The following is a 22354-nucleotide window of genomic DNA, read 5'->3' as shown; positions in this document are numbered from 1 at the left end:
GTGGATAATTCAGTAGTGTAGAGGTAAAGTAACTGTACATTAAAAGCATGAGTCAACATTATTATAAGCATGTGACAAAATTATAATAAGTAAAGTTTTTTAAAAAATGTTATTAGTAAATCACCGTGGGGTACAGTTACAAACTTATGAACTTTCATGTTTGTATTTGGTTTGCCTACCTCCACCAGTGCCCATTCTCCTCCACCAATGTTCCCAGTATCCCTCCCACTACCCCCACCCAACCCCCACCACCTCACCCTGCCTCTGTGGCAGGGCATTCCCTTTTGTTCTCTCTCCTGTTGGATCTTGTAGTTTGCAATAAAGGTATTGAGTGGCCATCATGTTTGGTCTACAGAAGTCCACTTTTGGTACACAGCTTTCACCCTGAGTGGGTCCTCCCAACATTCTCTACTGTCTCTGCTGCCTTTTCCCCCAGCATGTGAGGCCAGTTTCCAAGCTGTGGGGCAGACCTCCTGGTTCTAATCTCTACTACTCTTGGGTGTTAGTGTCTCATCTTGCTACTTTATATTCCACATATGAGTGTGATTTTTCTATGTCTGTCTCTTTCTTTCTGACTCATTTCACTCAACATGATATTCTCCATGTTGATCAACTTATGCACAAATTTCATGACTTTATCTTTTCTAACAGCTGCATAGTATTCCATTGTGTAGATGTACCAAAGTTTCTTTAACCAGTCATCTGCTTTTGGGCCCTCCATTTTTTTCCAGATTTGGGCTATTGTAAACAGTGCTGCAATGAACATACAAATGCAGAGCTCAATTTCTAATTTTTTGAGAATCGTCCATATTGTTTTCCAAAAGGGTTGAACCAGTCGGCATTCCTAACAGCAGTGAATTTTTTTATGATTTTTTTATTTTTTATTATTTAAATTTATTTTTTAATTAGTGAGTCACAGTGAGGGTACAGTGAATTTTAAAAAGAAATTAGTTGGCTAAGGAGGTGAGTGGGAGGTAATCTTGGAACCTTCGTGAAAGGACAATGACATTAGTGGTAGGTTGGGGGTAGAACACTGCATGCCTAAAACTCAATTATTAACAATTTTGTAAATCATGCAGCATGAATAAAATTTTTTTAAATATTCCACAAAAATATAAAAAAAACACCTACAGACCAGTATACTTCATAAAATCACTGCACAATTGCTTAGTCCAGTGAGACCTACATCACATTTGGAAAACAGTATCACATGATCAAATAAAAGTTATTCAAATAATAAAAACTCGTTTTAGTGTTTAAAGACTCATTAAATCATTCATAACACTAATAGATATACTGGAAAATTCATAATGGGGCATATAGAGCATAATATTCATAAAAGCTTTCAACAAGATTCAATACCTGCTTCTAATTTAAAAACACTTTAAAAAAGAAATTAAGAAATTTTAGAAATGATTATGTAATATATTCTTATATATTTATATATGATCATGCATATTTATACCTATTGAAGATCTCAAGACGTTGTTTCACTTAATAAAGATGGGGCCAAAGTGACAGTACTGTAGGGAGGACATTTGCTTTGCATGCAGCCAACCTGAGTTGTATCCCCAGAATTACACATGGCCCTCTGAGGACCACCAGGAGAATTCCTTAGTGCAAAGCCAGGAGGAACCCCTGAGGGTGGCTGTTCCACTAAAATCAGAGACAGGCAAAGAAGCTACCATCTCTACTTAGTGCTAGGGAGTCAGTTACTAAAATTAGACAAAAATTAATTTAAGATATAGAGTGAATGGACTGGAGCAATAGCACAGCTGGTAGGTGTTTGCCTTGCACACAACGAACCTGGGTTCTATTCCTCCATCCCTCTCGGAGAGCCCGGCAAGCTACCGAGAGTATCCTGCCCACACGGTAGAGCCTGGCAAGCTACCCATTGCGTATTCTATATTTCAAATACAGTAACAAGTCTCACAATGGAGACATTACTGGTGTCTGCTCAAGCAAATTGATGAACAACGGGATGACAGTGACAGTGATACAGTAAATAAAGAATAAGCAAAGATTTATCTAGAATATCTGAAACTGGAATACAACCAAGTTTCTCGTGAAGGGCTAGATAGCTATTTGTCTGTAAAATGATAAAATCTGCACACTTACTCATCCACCAGGCCCTGACTTTTTACCTTTGCCATCTAAATTATTACATTTTTATTAACAAGATAAATAAAATAGAGAGTACTCTGTAAACGGTAATTTCTGATTTGTTTTGACTATAACTTAACTTTTCTTCCTTCCATTTACTCTTTTTCTTTTTATTCCTCTATTTCCTTTCTTCTTTTTTGATTTGGACCACACATGGCAGTACTCTGAAGCTATTCACAACTTTGTTCTTACAGGGGTCACCACTGGTAGTGCTCAGAGGAACACACAGTATCAGGGATCAAACCACTGAGTTATTAATCCACATTTATCTCATTCTTGCATTTTTATATACTAAGTTCCTTTTTTGCAATTGTATTTATTATATTTCCTTTGCTTCTATCCAAACTTAGTTCAATACATTTTCTATTTGTCTTCTGAGCTCTGACATTATTGCTTTACAACGACAGAGATCACCTTAAAAGTCTTTTTATAAAATTGTTTATTTATTTTGGCTATTTTGATTAAGTGTTACTATATTGCCTCAGTTGTCTTGTGATTGTGGGGAAATGAATTGTCTGAATTAATCAGTTTTCTTTTGTGATGGAATTATGTCAAATATAGTCCCACAAAAATCTTCAATTCCCTTTTCCCTGAAAACATATCTTCATTCAGTTTGAATGGTTTAGTGCATCTGGCTCACCCATCTCTAAAAGTTTATATAGTTTCATTTTGTTACAATCTGGTAATCATTGTCTCTAGTATCCTTTTCACTCCCAAGTGTCTCCAGCCATTTCCTTGGACTAGGAGACTGTTGTAGAGGATGTAAAATGACAGATCCATATGACTTTCCTTAGGCTCCACTTACCCTGAGGTTTTATGATGCAAAACTAGGGTTCTGTTGCCAAGGACTCCCCTAAACTCTGCTCTCAATGAAAAAGATGTTGGCTATGCACCTCACAACCACAACACTCATATGAGTGGAAGTTTTGGAAGAGCCATAGGGTATATGTCAGTACATCACATGAGCATCAATAATTTTTGCAGATGTGGGGCCAGAGCGATAATATAGCAGGTGGGGCATTTGCCTTGCGTGCAGCTGACAGCTGACAGGGTTCTATCTTTGGCACTCTCTGTCATCCCCGGCGCTCACCAGGAGTGATCCCTGAGCTCAGAGCTAGGAGTAAGGCCTGAGCATCGCTGGGTGTGGCCTCTCTCCTTCCCCCCACCAATTGTTTTCAGGTATATTTCACACTTATGATTTAGAGTTGTGGGAGCTGGAGCAATAGTACAGCAGGTAGGGTGCTTGCCTTGCACCTGGCCAACCCTGGTTCACTCGATGTCCTTTATATAGTGCCCCCAGCACTGCCAGGAGTGATCCTTGAGCACTGTCCAGCATGGCCCAGGAGTGAGAGAGACAGAGACAGAGACAGAGAGACAGAGACAGTGTTGGGATCATTTAAATATGATTTTTCCCACTTTTTTCCTTTTTCTGTAGTGTCTATGTCCTTAACTGGGAGTCAAGTCTCATAAAACTCTACAAAGTAGCATAGATGCTAATTATTCTAGAGACATCTGAGATAAAAAAAATAAAGGACCGTGTTACTGGAACTGAATCAAAGATGATCCTTTCAATAAAGTGGCAAATATCAGAGATGTGCTGTGTATTTGTGTTCCGTGGAAGTTGAAAGTATGACAAATTTAGATATTTAACAGAAGAGACGCAGTGTCAAAACCACAGCCTTTTCTTCTCTGCTTGGTAAAATGTAAGAGGAGAGAGATAAATTGAAGAAGGAATTGTGAGCAAGAAGAAAACAGAAAATGTCAAAGCAGCTACTTGTACTCCATGGAGGAAGGAAAGTCTACTCAATAAATATTGTTGGAAAAACTGGTAAGTAACATGCAAAAAAATGAAATTGGGCCCCTATTTTATATCATTATAAAACTAAAAAAGGATTAAAGATCTCGACATCACATGAGAATACCTTGAATATCTCAAGGATTATAATGGTCTCTTTCAGTAAATTCATTTTCAATAGAAAATGGTAGCAATCCAATTCAGGTTGGGCTCCTAAATAGTACAGAATTTTCACAAATGCAAATTCAGTTAATGCCATCTGGTGAAGAACCAACACGAGCTGAAATTATGGCTGATTGGCAAAGGTAATGCAGAATGAATAATGAAAGAAGGTAGCTATAAGTACTAGTGATGAGATGATGACTAGCTATAGGAACGAAGACCATAACTGTCATAAGCTATTTATTGTTATGAAAATATATATATTTATAGATAGCTTTTTTATCTTTTTTTCATATCCACTTACCATGTGGTATAAGATGTATAAACTTTATATTGTGTTGTACATTCTATCACCACACCCTCATTATTAACTTTACACCCAGTATTTAAGTTAAAGGAAATCAAGAGGAGTAAAACTCATCCAAGGATTTTGTAACCTTATCTGGGGAAAGGGCGAGTATGTTATAGGTTGCACTCAGGATAATTATTGAATTAGGCAGCAGTGTAATTTCATTATAGTAGTCTTCTTCTTTAATTTTTCATGAAATATTTCTAGGCACTCAATGGATACCTAAAACTATGGCTAATAACAACATTTTAATATGTAATATATTGTTTCCTATATATTTGTACATATGATGAAATTTAAATTATAAATTAGATGCAGCAATCTATAACAGTAATAAAAGATTAACAATAATAAAATAGAATGACAACAATATGGTGAATAAATGGATGTGAATATGATCTTTCACTATCTCAAAATATTTTATATGTAGTATTGTGGGCTGGAGCGATAGCACAGTGGGTAGGTCGTTTGCCTTGTACAAGGCCGACCCGGGTTCGATTCCTCCACCCCCCTCGAAGAGCCTGTCAAGCTACCGAGAGTATCTCGCCTGCACGGCAGAGCCTTGCAAGCTACCCATGGCATATTTGATATGCCAAAAACAGTAACAATAAGTCTCACAATGGAGACATTATTGGTGCCTGCTCGAGCAAATCAATGAGCAACGGGATGACAGTGATACAGTGATGTAGTATTGTATGTAGTACTGTGCACAGTATTTTCAAATTATAATTGACAGAGGAATAAAAAGAAAAACCATGGATAAAGGAGACTAGTGTATTGTCTTCATAAAGAAATTATGGCTTAGAGAGTTTTATGAAGAAGTGCTAACTGGACAGCAGGTGAACTTACATTGGCTACTTGTAAGTGTGAATTTGAGGGGGTTTCAAGAATGCCCAGTTATCATTCAGTATTAATCCGCATTGTCCTATTAACGACGTGTCTATAGATAAATTAACATTTAAGATGGCAGCTCTTGGAATCCTGCTTCATGAGTGGAGGGGAAAAGGCAGATGGAATAGAGAAGGGATCACTAAGAAAATGATGGCTGGAGGAACCGGTTGGGATGGGAGGTGCATGCCGAAAGTAGATAATGGATCAAACATAATGACCTCTCAGTGTCTGTGTTGCAAGCCATAATGCCCAAAATGAAAGAAAGAGTATGGGGAATATTGTCTGCCATAGAGGCAGGAGGAGGGTGGAAAAGAAGGGGTATACCCGGGATATTTGTGGTGGGGAATGTGCATTGGTGGAGGGATGGGTGTTTGATCATTGTGAGATTGTAACGTGAACATGAAAGCTTGTAACTATCTCATGGTGATTCAACAAATTTTTTTTTTAAATTAAAAAAAAAAGATGGCAGGTGTTAAGTAAAGCAGATTAACGTCCATAATGTGCTGGGACTCCTCCAATCAGTTGAAACCTTAGTAAGATCAAGAATGTGCTACCAGAGAAAGAAAGAGCACTATTACCAGACTGTAACTCAGCTAGCAAGTCTACACCCCCTCGGAATATAGACTTGCAAAATCTCTATCACTGCATATTTCCTTAAAATAAATTTAACTTGGGTATGTGTGAGGCTCTGGGTTCAGTGACTGGTACTATTCAGTGTTCACACAGCATAACTGGGTACAGCATTACAACAATAGAAGTAGTATAAATAAACAAACATATCCTTCTTCCTATCTCCACACATACAATTAAATACACACACACGCATACACATACACACTTCTCTGGAGATCTGTACTATGACAAATTTGATGCCCATGGGTTTCACCTTCTCTGGATTTCTCTCTCTGTCACTGTCTCTATCTATCACTTTCCTCATATTTTCCCTCTTATGTATATGAGATATATAAATACATAAAATCTTTAAAATTGCTGAATAATCTTTTTATTAAGTTCTACCATATTTAAATATTTTCTTACTAATTAAAGAATGAATATAGGTATGGAACAACAAGCATCCATGAACAGCTAAAGCAATGCTTGGGGGGGAAATGATGGGAGGCATTACCTTTCCCAACCTCAAACTGTACTACAAAGCAGTAAAAATTTAAAAAGCATGGTATTGGAACAAAGGCAGAGCTTCAGACCAGTGGAATAGGGTTGAATATCCTTACACACACCCTTAAACATATGATAATCTAGTCTTTGATAAAGGATCAAGAAATATAAAGTGGAGTAAGGAAAGCCTCTTTAACAAATGATGCTGGCAAAACTGGTCAGCCACATGCAAAAAAAGTGGGCTCAGACCTCTACCTAACACCATGCACAAAAGTCAGATCAAACTGGATTGGAGACCTCAACATCAGATCAGAATCCATAAGTACATTGAAGACAAGGTTGGCAAAACTCTACACGACATTGAAGCTAAAGGTATCTTCAAAGACAAAATGCCACTGACCAAGCAAGTGGAAACAGAGATAAACAAATGGGACTACCTTAAACTAAGAAGCTTCTGTGTCTTAAAAGAAACAGTGACCAGAATACAAAGACAGTCTACAAAATGGGTAAGAATATTCACCCAATACCCTTCTGATAAGGGGTTAATATCAAAGATTATACAAGGCACTGGTTGAACTCTACAAGAAGACATCCAACATCAGAAAAATGTGGCGATGAAATGAACAGAAACTTTCTCAAAGAAGAAATCCTAATGGCCAAAAGGCACATGAAAAAATGTTCTTCATCACCAATCATCAGGGAGATGCAGATCAAAACAACAAGATATCACCTCACACCACAGAGAGTGGCACACATCCAAAGAACAAAATCAACCAGTGTTGGTGTGGATGTGGGGAAAAGGGAACTCTATTTCAGGTGGAATACTAACTGGCTCGGCCTTTTCAGAAAACAATATGGATGTTTCTCAAAAAAACTAGAAATTGAACTCCCATTTGACCCAGTAATACCATTACTGGGAATACATCCAGGAGATGCAAAAAAATATAGTAGAAATGACATCTGCACGTCTATGTATATTGCAGCAATGGGATGATAGTGATTTACAATAGCCAGAATATGGAAAAAACCCAAATGCCCAACAACAGATGACTGGTTCAAGAAACTTTGGCACATATACACAATGGAATACTATGCAGCTGTTAGAACAGACAAAATCATGAAATTTGCATATAATGGATCAACATGGAGAGTATCATGCTAAGTGAATGAGTCAGAGAGAGAGGGACACACATATAATGACTGCACTCATTTGTGGAATATAAAGTAACAGAATGGGAGACTAACACCCATGGATAATAGAGACAAAGGCCAGGAAGATTGCTCCACGGCTTGGAAACTGGTCTCAGATGCTGGGGGAATAAGGCAGCTGGGATAGCGAAGAGACCACTAAGTAAATGATGCTTGGAGGGTTTGCTAGAGATAGGAGATGTGTGCTGAAAGCAGACTATGGACAAAACCTACCTGTACTACAAACCATAACACCTAAAAGGCAGACTATGGCCACTTACTACCTGTACTACAAACCATAACACCCAAAAAGAAAGAGAATAAAAGGGAAAGTGCCTACCATAGAGACAGGTGGGGGAATGGGGTGGGGGTGATGGGAGGGATACTGGGAACACTGGTGGTGGAGGATGGGCATTGTTGGTGAGATGACTGAAATGTAATCATGAAAGTTTGTAAGTCTGTAAAAATTTTTTTTAATAAATAAAATTTTTAAAAAATGAATATAGGGATGAAGATAACAGGTTAAAAGTTTATCTCTTCCACATCACTTCACAGCTTTTGCTAGATACTAAAATGTTTGAAGAATTGAATTTGACAAGGATAGTATAGGCACACTATCTAAAACTACCTGGGATCTTGAGATACTTCTTCCCTAGAAGCATAAAAAATTATTGATGTCATTAAGGTTTTTATATGAGAAGTTGACTATTGGGTATTTTAAGTGCTTCCAAATGCCAAGATTCGGTCTCCTACTCATTTAAAGGTACATTTGGCTCTGTTCTGACTTAGTAGCCTGTCATTACTTATATGTAAACACATTTACCTTTTCATTATTCATGCACATCAATTCTAAGTGGCTGCAGTATTCTAAGACTGCCCAAGTCCTTCCTCTAAGACTCTCAAATAAAACCATTGCATCTTTAAGGTCACTTACGTCATACTTTCAGGATCTGCAGCACAAGCACCAACTGCTTTTGTGACGTTGACAAGAAGAGCTTGATTCACCCCAACAAGGAGATTCACGAGTGGTTGGATGCCACCACATTTCCGGACAATGACTCTGTTTTCATATTCTTGGCAACATTCTCCCAATGCACCGACCACGTTCACAAGTACTTCTTCGGGCTGATCAGTTAAAAGCCCCACCAAAGTTTCGATGGCTTTGTATTCTCGGAACCTATGTTCACCACAAGGAAAGGGGAACGAGGGGGAAAGAGAAAGGAGAATAGCATCATTTGGGGTATAAAGTTAGCTGGCAAATATAGTAAAATTAATATGTAAAACAGCGTTAAATGTCAATTATATGCTCATTCAACCTTACAACAGTCTTATAGTATTGATATTATAATTATCCATTTTCAGGAGGTTCACCAATAATTCCCTGTTCTGGGAATGGTGACATGGGTTCTCTACATATTACAAGGGCTATTTCACATAACAAAGAAAAAAATCCAATTTGTCTTAAAGATCTGTAAATTTCTTGGTAAAGAAAATTATCACAAGGTCAAGTAAGATTTGCCTCATTGCATTCATTGCAGAATGTCAACTCTATGAAACAATTAAGGAGATCCATTTGATGATCAAATAAATCAAATGATCATAAAAATTTTCAAAAAATTAAAAATAGGATGAAATCACATTTGAAACCATCTACTGTGAGGTGCTGGGATAGGAAGTAGAAATGTTTTCTAAAGTTTTAAAATTGTCAGTTTAATTCATAATGTTTTCTTTATTTTTTTCTTTTATTTTGCCACACTCAACAGTGCTCAAGTCTCATTCCTAGCTCTGCCCTCAAAGATCACTCCTGGCAGAGCCCAGGGGAATCATACGTGGTCCTGGGGATCATCAGCCCCAGGTTGAATGCTTAGTGCAAGGCAAGTGTCATACCCTCTCTTGGGCTCCAATCTAGAATGTGTTTCTATGAAAACTGGAGGGGCACCATTCACTTTGACTTCTTATTGAAATGACATTGAATCACAAGAATGTGGTATAGGTGGCCATATTCTCACCACAGAATCTCACTTCTCTTACTTGGATACATTCTCTTTGCTGATGGAACATTTCCATATTGCTCCCGTGACAGCAGCCAACCGTTGTTTATTGTCTGTATTATTGAGCAAAGTGGCCAAGGATTTAAGTCCTCCGTGCAGCCTAACCAAGTCTCGGGTTTCTTCATCTTCAGCACACTACGCAGAAATAAAGAAAGAGAAAGTCAATGATCAAGGAATACATATTAGATCTTCTCAAAAACCTTGACTTTCTGAGGAGTGTGCAAGTGAAATATAATCCTTCAGTAACCTGGCAGCTAGAACTGACTATAGGCATCTTCCTTTGTTATGCATTTGGCAATGTCTAGCAGTTTTGACAAACTTTGCAATTATTCAAGAACTGTTAAGTTAGACCCCAAGTAATCCCTCAATAAGAATTATTAGTAATTCCCTCAGATATTTTTATGCCCTTAACAGTGGGTCACATCAACTGATAATGTATTCAATCATGTTTATCCACATATTTGCATACTTCTCGAAATAAATATGTAACACACAGATATTTCCAACGGATAATCTTTACCATGCTATAGGACAAAATGATGATTAATTTAGCATAGGCATGTTATGGTTTAAGTACTTAGTTGTCTCTAAGGCAACTTAGGCAACATGTCCACAAGTGCATGTTAGGAACCATCCATGAGGGCCACTTGACAAAACCATCATCCTAATGCATCAAAAGGCACCTGCCATGTTTGTATTCTATGTGTTCAATGTATGGTTTTAGGTTCTGCATCAATGACAACTTTTAAATGTTAATCTCTACTTGTAACCAAACACTAGTATACCTCAAAGCCACAAATATTTATTATAAGCTGAGCTGTGTATCTTCAAAATTCACACAATAAAGTTGTCAGAATGTGAAGAAATGTGAAGGTATGATGTTTAAAGAGGTCATTATGTCAACACAAGGTCATTTGTGTGCTCTAATACAGTCTTACTCCTTGTATGCAGACAGGGGCAGGACACATGGGTATAGAGACATGTCTACAAGCAGGAGAGTCCTTAGAAGAAACCAACTCTCCCAACAACTTGGTCTTGGACTTCCAGACTACAGGGTTGTGAGGAAATGTCTGTCTGTCCTTGGAGCCAGGGTTTCTAAAATTTTTCCAATTCTGACTCCTTTTTGCCCAAGAAATTTTTACCTGACTCTGTTTTTCACATAAAACAGGAATACAAATAAAATGTTTACTGATAATAAATTATCAATAAACTTACTTTTGAAGATGTTTGCAACCCCCATATTTGGGTCCCTTATAGGGGGGTCGTAACCCACAGTTTAAAAAGTTAGGCTTGACCGGAGAGATAGCACAGTGTGTAAGACAGGTTCTATCCCTGGTATATTTCTTCCCTGCTCCCACCCTCCCTCAGTGATCCTTGAGCTCAAAATGAGGTGTAAGCCCTAAGCACTGCCTAGTGTGGTCCAGAAATAACAAAAGCACACGCAAAAATAAGTCAGGCTATATACAAGCTACATAGTATATGGTACCTATTTCTGGCAGCTCTGGCAAATTAATATAATCTTCTACTGACACATAGAATTGTTCTCATATGGATATACAGCTTTCTACACCTTCACTCATCCTATCTGTCTGGTTAACTCTTACTTGAAAAGTTTTGAAAATCATTTCTCTAAGAAATTTGCTCTGACCTGTACTGCAAGCCATAATACCCAAAAAGGGAGGGAGGGAGGGTATGGGAAGAAGAGAGAGAGAGAGAGAGAGAGAGAGAGAGAGAGAGAGAGAGAGAGTGTGTCTTCCATAAAGATAGGCTGAAGTAAGGGGTCAGGAGGGAACCTGAGACATTGGTGGTTGGAAATGTACACTGGTGAAGGGACAGGTGATGAAACATTATGTGACTAAAATCCAATTATGAACAACTTTGTAACTGTATCTCCTAGTGATTCAATGAGAAAAAAAAAGAAAGAAAGATACTCTGATTAGCTAGTAGCCCGTGTGGCCAATAATAGCCATGACTCATTTTCAAGTCCATCTTTTATTTTCCTTCACCATTCCAATTTTTCTGGCACCCTATAAAGTATATACCACAAATAAAGTAAAGTAATATTAAAATAATAAAATTCATTAAAAGATAAGACAGGGACATATACATGCTTATCTTTTTCTTCCATCAGTTTTGAGACCACACTGGTGATGCTCAGGGCTTTCTTCTGGTTCTGCGCTCAAGGATCATCCCTGGAAGGGCTTGGGAGACCATATAAGGTGCTGGAGATCAAATGTACATTTTATCTATGTTGTCTGTGTACAAGGCAAGTACCTTCCTGCCGTTCTGTTTCTCCAGCCCCATGTTTATCATTCTTGTCGTAAGAAATAACTTTCTTGCCATCGTTATGGTTGATAGACTAGATGAAAGGCAGTACAGAGGGATCATGTACATATTCAGCTATTTTATACTAGGTAAATAATCTGTTTATAACTAGGAGACAAGATTATAAAATCATCATATCAGAATCAGAGATGTTGAGGTGGCTTTCTGTCTGACATATACTGTTATTAACATGGGACAGTAGTTCTCAGATCTATGTGTGTATTAAAATCCCTGACGTATAAATTCAGATTCCCATTCCCAGAGAACAGACTTCACACTTAGAAATGCTACTTCACACCTGCCACAGAGGCAGGCAGGGGGTGAGGGTGGAGGGTGATGGGAGGGAACCTGCGGACACTGGTGCTGGGAAATGTACACTGGTGGAGGGATGGATGTTGGAATACTGTATGACTGAAATCCAATCATAAACAGCTTTGTAGTACTCTATCCCACAGTGATTCAATTAAAAATTTAAATAAATAAATAAATGTTGCTTCAACCATAAGAGCCGTGATAGCACAACTGTACAGGAATCCCTCCTACCTGGTAGATGGCCATGGCGCAATGCTCCTGCAGCTGTTCATTTGCACTATTTAGGTTCTTCACTAGATTTTCAATAATTTTGCCTGCTTTTATTGCAGCTCGGTAGTTTTCCTAGGAACATATGGTTAAATATTTTGTGTGTGTACAGTGCATGAGCAGAAGTTCCCCTTCACATTAATAACACTGAACAAATTTCCTTCCTAAACAGCACAGCTCACCTTCACCTAACAATAATACTAAGAGAAATTAGTCACCATTTAAAAGACTAACCCAGCAAGTCCACTTGTTGGTAACTATCCCAAGAACACTACGTCATTAATGTGGAAAGATAAATGTACCCCTGGGCTCATGAGCAGCACCATGTACAACAGTCAAGATCAGGACGAAACCCAAATGTGCCATGACAGGTGAGTGGATAAAGATTTGACTATATAGACACAACGGAAGAGTATTCAGCTATGAGATAAATACTTGCCTTTCACTATAACATTGATGGAGGGGGAGGGTTCACACAAGGTGAAATAAGTCAGAGGAAGGAGGGCAAAACCAGATGATCTCTCTCATATGTGGTACATAAAGACACAAAGCAAGCAACAGGCAGTGCACATATGAGGTCAGTACTAGAGGATTCCAGGCACCTGAGTGGTGTTGAGAATGATATTATCTCTGTATCACTGTCATCCCATTGTTTGTTGATTTACTCGAGCAGGCACCAGTAACGTCTCAATTCCTCCCAGCCCTGAGATTTTAGCAGCCTCTCCTTACTTGTCTTTCCCAACAATTGGAGGCTCTTTCAGGGTCAGAGAATGAGACCTATCATTACTATTTTTGGCATATCGAATATGCCACTGGTATGTTGCCAGGCTCTGCCCGTGCGGGTGGGATACTCGTGATAGCTTGCCAGGCTCTGAGATATATATATGTATATATGTATATATATATGTATATACATATATATACATATATACATACATATATACATATATGTGTATATATGTTTATATGTATGTATATGTATATACATACATATATACATGTATGTATATATGTATATACATACATATACATATATGTATATGTATGTATATACATATATATACATATATTACTCTCTATGATTTGTTGCCTACTGTCTGAACTCCATCAAATATGGTGTGGTAATTATGGAAAATGGGTAGGAAGTGTCTTATAATGTGTCACGTGGTGCAGAAAGTGGCCTGGAGCTTGGCAGCAGTTGGGTAGTGGAGGTCTGCTAGTGCAGTAATTTATAATACATTTAATATCAACACTATTATAGCCATGTTACTTCAAATACAATCGAAAGATAAATGTTTATCACACAGAAACCTTAGACAAGTTTGATCTTTCAATAGAAGGCAATTTCTTGGGGGGAGGGGAATTTAGTAATCATGATAACTTTAAATTTCTTTTTTTGTTTTTGTGCCACACCCAGCAATGCTCAGGGGTTTCCTGGCTCTGCACTCAGGGGTCACCCCTGGCAGGCTTGTGGGACTTTATGGGGTGCCAGGGATCAAATCCAGGTTAGCTGCATGAAAGGCAAACGTCCTACTCGCTGCCTAGGCTCCTATGGCCAATGCCAGTAAGAGAAATCACCGAGTAAGCACCTCTGATGCACATTCTTGCAAGGTTCCCACCACTGGAATTAGCATGTCCTCGTGGGAAGTCTTCAGGAGCCGAGCCAACAGAGGGAAACCCCCAGCCTTCCGGATGGCTTCTTTATTTGCATGACTCTTACTGCAGCTCCACAGTGCCAGAGCTCCGCAGCGGGCCACCTCCACGTCTCTGGTCTCGTACAGATTTGACTGAGTAGGTTCTGCGTGACTATGGCCACAGTCCAATAGAGAGACCTATGAGAACAAGTACAATGCACATCGGGTCTTGAAAATAAAAATGCATCTTGCAATAGCTCAGGGTTGCTACTATATAGTATGTATATATATATATATATATACACTATATATAACACTATGTAGTTATATATGTACAACTGTATCAAAAGTAAAGAAACATAATTTTTCACATTTTAATTAAGACACCATGATTTAGGAAGCTGCTCATAATAGACTTGTTTCAGGCATATACTGTTGCAACAGCAATCTTACTACCAGTGTCCCCAGGGTCCCTGCCCCCTTCGTAGGCATGTAACAAATTTCACATGGCTTGCTCCAACAAAACTTAGAGAAGTAGCAAATGGAATTATTGGAAACTAAATCAACAAAAGTCAATTCAAATCAATTAATTAATTGATTCAAATTAATACAATACAAATCAATTCAAATTAATACAATACAGTACATTGCCTCTTCTCATCTACATAGCTAAGTTTTTGACTCTGGCATCTAAAACATATTGTATCAAATTTTATTTTGTACTTGAACCCTATTGCAGCAATCATATCTTTTCTGTCACAAATAAGACTTCTTCCTCCCACTTGACAAGAAAACATTTTTTAAATGAATTTTATACTACAGAGCAATCAAAGCTGAGGAAAAAAAAAATGTTTCCAAACACCTTCTCCAGATCGGAGTTATAACTCTCCCTTCACCCTCATATTTTTAATATCATTCCAGGATTATATTTCATCTTATTTTGGGTTTGGAGGGTTCACACCCAGTTGAGCTCAGGGCTTATTCTGAACCTGAACTTGGGGATGAAACCTGGCGGGGCTGGAGAGCCATTTGGGATGCCAGGATCGAACCCAGGTTGGCCCAGTGCAAAGCAAGCGCCCTGCCTGCTATTTGATCTCCCCAGATCCAAGAATTATATTTTCTTAATTTATACTAATATTTATATTAGTGATATTTGAGTGATATTGTAACCCTTGGCATCTCAAAAAATAGGTTTCCTAGATTCATTAGAAGTTTATGAGAACATAAGAACAAATTCCATAGATGCTATCCAAATCATCATGATCTCCAATTCTAAGTTTAGGTGGCATTTTCCAAGACTAAGTGTCTGTGATTATTATTTAGGATGGGAGCATTGTGAGGGAAGAAAAGACATTTATGGTCAAATTACAACCTGAGAAGAATGAGTGCAAGAGGGTGTCACATAACTTTCTGGTGCCTTGTAAGGATGGCCCAGCAATACAGGAAAGAAGTTCTATGATGAGTTTGAATTTAAGGCTTGCAACTCCAACATTTTTATTACAAATATTCTCTCATTCCCTACAGAATATCCAAATTCTGTAGCTCACTGCATGAAGCCCTGTGTGGTGACCTGTTCCTCCAACTCGTCTCTCACTACTCCTCTTACCCTATGTCAAACCACATTATTATTTTTTTAATTGAATCACTGTGAGATACAGTTACAAAGATTTCATGTTTGAGTTTAAGTCATACAATAATCAAATACCCATCCCTCCACCAGTGCACATTTCCTGTCCCGTGAGGCCGGTCAGGCCACATTAAATGCTGGTAGTTTCCAAACATTAAACGCTGCTTTCCAACTCTGAGCCTTTACTAGCCTCTTCTGGGTAAGCATTTCATCTTCTTAAAATGCCTCTCCAGGGGGTGTTTTCCAACACCCTCTCATATATTAAGAGTCAACAAAAGCAACATTTCCTCTATCCTGCCTTCCTCCTTCATCAGGTTTCCTCCATCACCTCTTCCTTTGATCTTCCACTATTCCCAGAGCTGACTTCTGTGGCTACTATTTTTATTTACATAAAAATAGATGCACTTTTAAGCTTATACTTTTCTCTTTATCTCTTTGCTTTCACCATCCTCAGCACCACCAGTCTGACAACAGCAAGACATCAATAGTATTTGTGTGTATTTACATTATATGTATATCACCACCACCTGGTTTTGAACCTAGCACACAGTTCCAGAAATGTCTGAAGTGGTCGGAGAGACGAGGCCAAGTGTATCATGCAGAGAAAGGACAGTAATAGCTGGTCCTGGAGCCGGCACTGCTCCCCGGCGTGGATGTACTGATTCTGCCTATTCAGACTTCTAGAGTGCTCTCCGATTCCTCCCTTAGCTCTGCCTCTCCAGGAACTGACCTCCGTCTAGGCTTCTGGATTCACCGTGACCAGTGCTCTCCTAGCTGTTCTGATCCTCAGCTTAGTTTCTTCAAATTTCTCTATCTCTGTATTAAGCAACTCTCCTAAATTTCTAGGAAGCTATTGCCCGCATATCACATACCCACCCCATTCCAAGCAGGCCAAAAAATAGATCCCTAAATGTGTTCTGGACCCAGAAATTAAATATATTATTGATTTATTCTTCATTGAATATTCCTTGATCCTAATTTAGTTGTGATTTAGAATTATATTAAAATAGGCATCACTGATATCCAAGGATATCAAGCAGGGGCCAGGAGGGCTGATCAGTGGTTAGAAGCTTGCCACAAGACTGCGTGGGGGGGGGGGGAAACTGCAAAGAACATTTACGATAAAGAAGGAACCAACAGACAATAAAAGTTAGAAATGATCATTTTTAGACAGGAACTGAGTATTGAAAGTAGGTAAATGGATATACCTGATAACCTTTCATTATCTGTGTTGCAAACCTTAAGGCCCAAAAGGAGAGAGAGAGTGGGGGGCGGGGGGAAGTGCCTGCCATAGAGGGGGTCAGAAGGGAAACTTGGACTATTGGTGATAGGAAATGTACAATGTTGAAGGGACAGATCAGGTATTGGAACATTATATGAATGAAACATAATCATGAACAATTTTGTAACTGTGTATATCACTGATTCAATAATAAATAAAAGAGTCATCATTGTTTTGTTTAAATAGGCATCTTAAAAAAAATAGTCATCATTATTTCGACCAGATTAGCAATGGTCAAATTTTAAATCCTTTAACATGATTCCAGAAAAGATTTAAGATCTTTTGTTTTTTGTTTGGGGGGCTTTAGGGGGGTTGGGGAGGTTTGGGTCAGACTGGTGATGTTCAGGGCTTACTCCCAGCTCTGAGCTCAGGGGTCACTCCTGGCGGGGCTTGAGAAACATATGGGAAACTGAGGACCGAAACTGGATTCGAAGAGTGCAAAGGTAAGCACCCTTCCCGCTGCACCATTTCTCCAGCTCCACATATTTAAGTTCCATGTTAAAAAATTAATTATTATAACTTTGTTTTAGGTACTGTGGCCCCCAGATAATTCATTATTTAAACAGAATCATGAGTCACAGTAATAATTACAGTGAGTTTTGTGAGATACTGTACAATTTTGTGAAACATTTTAAGCATCCACCACAGCTTAAAGATTTCATATACTGCAACATACATTTAGCCACCAGCAAGATTCTAAATTTGCACTCTAGCATTTGTTTGATCACATATTCATACATGCATCTTCACAGACAACAGTCCACTGATTGTTATAGAAAATAGTTACACTTTAAGGTGCTCTACAGATTATAACTGAATGCAGAGAATATTGTTTAGATTTCTGAACACATTTTACAGTGCAAGTATTGATATTAAAATCCATACTATTAAATATTTTTGACCCTTTATATGTATATGGTTATATAAAAATTGTGGACAACACTAAGATATCCCTGGTATTAAAGTGCAGAAGTAGCAACAGCCCAATGTGACATATGCCGAGGGGCAGAGATTTACATGAAGGATAATGACAGTGCATTTCCACAGTGCACTTGAAGGTTTGTCCTGCTACGTCAAAGGCATAGTTGAAAAGTTAGTTGAAAGCTAACTTTTTTCTTTCAGTGATAGTAATTGCCATAATTATTTTTCTAACAATAAAATCAATGCTTATAAACAAATTGACAACTATAAAAAATACAGAATTAACCGTAAACATTTCACAGAATACCAGTGAACCACTGTGCATATTTATTTCCAGAATGTTTTCTACACTTATTAGGTAAATCTTCAAAAATTTGTATCATAGGTATTACCTCACCCCAGGGAGAGAGACCTTTATCAAAAAGATTAGAAACAGTGGAGTTCATGTCCAATTTAATCAGCTTAATCAATGGCTGAATAAATGACAGTACTCTTATGTTTAAAAAAAAAGATTAGAAACAATTGATAGTGAGTATTGTAGCACACTGTAGCACTGTCATCCTGTTGTTCATCAATTTGCTCGAGTGGGTACCAGTAACGTCACCATTGTGAGACTTGTTGTTTCTGTTTTTGGCACATCGAATATGCCACGGGTAGCTTTCCAGGCTCTGCCATGTGGGCGGGATAGTCTCAGTAGCTTGCCAGGATCTCCAAAAGGGACAGAGGAATTGAATCTAGGTCAGTTGCGTGCAAGGCAAATGCCCTACCCACTGTGCTATCGCTCCAGTCTGTTAGTGAGGATTAAAAGATAAAATGAAACTGATACATTGTTGGTGGGAATATAATTTGGTACAGCTGCCAGGGAAAATGGTTTTTAGTTTATTTAAGAAAGTAGTAAATTATCATTTAACAATACACTCTTACACGTTTATTCAAAGAGTCCAAAAAGCATTCATTTGAATGTCATATGCATCTCTATGTTCACAACACTATTCACCATTGCCCAAGCACAGAATCATTCTAAATGCTTATTAGCAAATGAATTAAGAAAAGAGATATGATAAATATATATATGTATATATATATATTCTGTCATTAAAAAGAGGAAACTTCATGTAAGAGAAATTGTACCTTCTGGAACAAAACAGATGGATCTTGAATTGATTATACTCAGTAAAATAAATGGTTTTATTTATATGTGGAATATAAATAAACTGGCAAAAAAAACCCAACAAAGCTAACTCTTACTGCCAATAAAAACTATTGTGGATACTGGCGGGAAAAGGGTAGAGGGGTAAAAGCATGAGAAGAGGGTAGTTGGGTTGTGGAATGGCGCTGGAATTTTGGTGGTCAATTTTTGAACTTTCTACGATGGCAAATCAATGATCATAAATGAATGAAAAGAACTGTCATAGAATTATTAAATAAAGGTTCATAATTTATTTTAAATCCTATAATTTCATGTAAGAGAAATATAGATTTATTTGTAACTAGATTTCTAATATTTAATACTGATAAACTGAGTATTTTTTCTTTATATGTGTTCCAAATAATTGTATTGCTCATATTATCATTTTAGTGAGAAAGAAAGAAAATGGTGATCAGATGAACAAGTATTTGTTGCTCTGTGTTCTTAGGGGTCCTCATCCTGGAGTCAGATATCAGAATGTCAGACCAGCTTCCACCTCCTGCCTAACGAGGCACACACAGGCAAAAGTTTGCCTACTAACACACTAGTTAAAAACAACAGCTGTATTTGAAATGGGGGAATATTGTTTAGCTACTTGCTAAAAATTCAAATGATCAAAAACAGTGATCATGCACAGAACATGCCAAAACAACCAATGATTCCCAGACTACATCCTTTTGTTATTTACTATCCAGGACTGAATGCAGGGAGGGATGCTGGTGTACCTGAAGGTACTCACCAGTTTGGTGATGCCCCCATGCTGTCGCACTGCTCGACGGGCTCGTCGAAACTTAGCAACATTTGCAATGGTCTCAGCTGCCAGACATTTCAGACTCTTGTGTGGAGAATCAAGTATGTTGACCATGATTGGTAAGCCTCCGAGGTCAACAATATTACGACGGATTTGAGGATTGTGACTGATTTCCTTCAAGATTTTTAATGAACCAATCTAAATCAGAAAAGAGAGTTGTAGATGAGAGAGTGTATAATATATGACCAGTGCTACAGTTTTAAAAATTCCAAGTGTACTTAAAATCCCCAATAAAGCTTATTTTTAGGGAAACACTTTCTCTTCTCAGATGTTACACATATCCTTCATATTTCTTTAGTTATGTAAATAAATATTCATCCACCAAGAAGAAGAATAAGAGAGCCAGAGCAGACAGAAGTTCAGAGTAAAGAAGAGCAGTTAATAATAGGAAGCTGTCAGCAACAATAGCAGAAAAAGACAAAAAATAAATAAAACAGGTAACAAGAGCAGCACTTCCCTAGTGACTAAGAACATAGTCACAAGAAAGAACAAAGTTCTTCACACACAGTGACAAAACCACTTACCTTACATTTGACTTCATCTGTATCAAGTAAGTTTATTAAAACTTCAAGACCTCCAACATCTCTGATTGCCAACTGGCAGGTCTCTTGTGCCAAGTTGAAATCCTTCATGGAACACAACGCAATCACTGTAGCTGTCTGATTCCCTCCCTACAAAAAGGCAAGGCGACAGCAATGACTCATCAAGGTACCTCTCTCATAGAAAAGCAGAATACAGAGATGGTGCATCCATGAACTGGAAAAGGTATCTGTTCACACACAGCATATTATCCTTTTTTATTTTTTTCAAGTTTTCCAAATAGGCTCTATTTTATTAAGTAAATCATGTAGAACTCAAACATGCATGCATAAAACATGATTCCCGTTTAGAGTCAACATTTAAGGTTCATCTGTCTGCTTTAAACAGTGACATTAGGTGGTGTTAGTATGCTCAAGACAGCCCAAGGACAAACCTTGAACAACTGGCAGAAATGCAAGCATTATGCGGTCCTCACAGTTCCTCTAAAGCATGCTCTATGATGCAAACCATGTTAGAAATTATTCTTACAAACATATGTTTTAAAGGCTGAAACTGGGAAACCACATGGGAGACAGAATTCAAACAGGAATCCTGGTAAGAGGAGTCAGAGCTGTGGGGTGGAAAAAAGAAGGTAATTTAGAGCAGGAGATAAGATCCAATGGGCAGATGGACTTATGCCATGGAACAAACAAAAATAAAGCTTCACTGTTGTAAACCAAAGCCTGGCTCACCATTGAGAATTAAGCAAATCAATATCTGCTTAACTGTTATTGTAAAGAACAACAGGAAATACATCCTTTAAAAAAAACAAACTACTGTTTTTTTTAAGTAAAAACAAATTATTGACCAGTAAAACCTGCAAAGAGATCAAAATCAGATTTTTTTTAAAAATAAAGGAATAACATGTGGAGGATGTAGTAGGATGGTTATTCTTAGTCATCCAGGCTGTAGGTTCAATACAGAGGATACGGTGATGCTAGGTCACCCTGGTGGTACTTGGGGTTCTCCAGGGATCAATCAATTGATATTCACAGGATATGTGATGCCCGGGATTGAAATGGGGTCAATCACATGCAATCTTAACCCTTACACTATCACTCCAATTCCAGTTGTAACAATTCATACAACACTCAACAAAAACAATACTCAACAAAAGTCCTCTGAACATAGATCAATACCTATTCTATCGTGACTGATACTGGTCTGTAAAAGCTCCTGGGAAAGTAGTGAGATAGTTCATAAAATAAAAGTAGTATTTCTAATGGACTTAAGAATAATACTTTTTTTTTTCTTTTTGGGTCACACCTGGCGATGCACAGGGGTTACTCCTGGCTCATGCACTCAGGAATCACTCCTGGCGGTGCTCAGGGGACCATATGGGATGCTGGGAATCGAACCCGGGTCGACTGCGTGCAAGGCAAATGCCCTACCCGCTGTGCTATCACTCCAACCCCAAGAATAAGATGCTTTTATACAAGAAACTCTAAAAAAAAGATAGGGCCAGAATGATACTACAGTGGGTAGGGCACTTGTCTTGCACGTGGCCTACCCAGGTTCAATTCCTGGCACCACATATGGTACCCTGAGCTCACCAGGAATGATCCCTGAGCACAGAGCCAGGAGTAAACCCTGAGCACCACGAGGTCTGGCCCTCAAACCAAACCAACAAAATCAACAAAATTAGCCTTGGATTTTTCTACCTCAAAATATTCTGTCAACCAGGGTCTCAAA

At 38.2% G+C, this 22354-nt stretch overlaps 1 protein-coding gene across 1 annotated transcript in view; it reads right to left on the bottom strand.

The window, feature by feature from the left end:
- ODAD2 (outer dynein arm docking complex subunit 2) overlaps positions 1–20729 on the bottom strand; it is a 153896-nt gene extending 133167 nt beyond the window's left edge. Inside the window, 6 exon segments of the mRNA XM_055117882.1 lie at positions 8599–8841; positions 9696–9850; positions 12584–12694; positions 14209–14451; positions 20012–20221; positions 20608–20729. Coding sequence (XP_054973857.1) covers positions 8599–8841; positions 9696–9850; positions 12584–12694; positions 14209–14451; positions 20012–20221; positions 20608–20715 — 1070 coding nt within the window. The 5' untranslated portion in view covers positions 20716–20729.
- Positions 20730–22354: the final 1625 nt, after the last annotated feature.

This window comes from Sorex araneus, chromosome 9 (assembly GCF_027595985.1).
Source record: "Sorex araneus isolate mSorAra2 chromosome 9, mSorAra2.pri, whole genome shotgun sequence".
NCBI lineage: Eukaryota > Metazoa > Chordata > Mammalia > Eulipotyphla > Soricidae > Sorex > Sorex araneus.
Note: the sequence above shows the minus strand (reverse complement) of the source record. Positions and strands in the feature narration are given on the sequence as shown.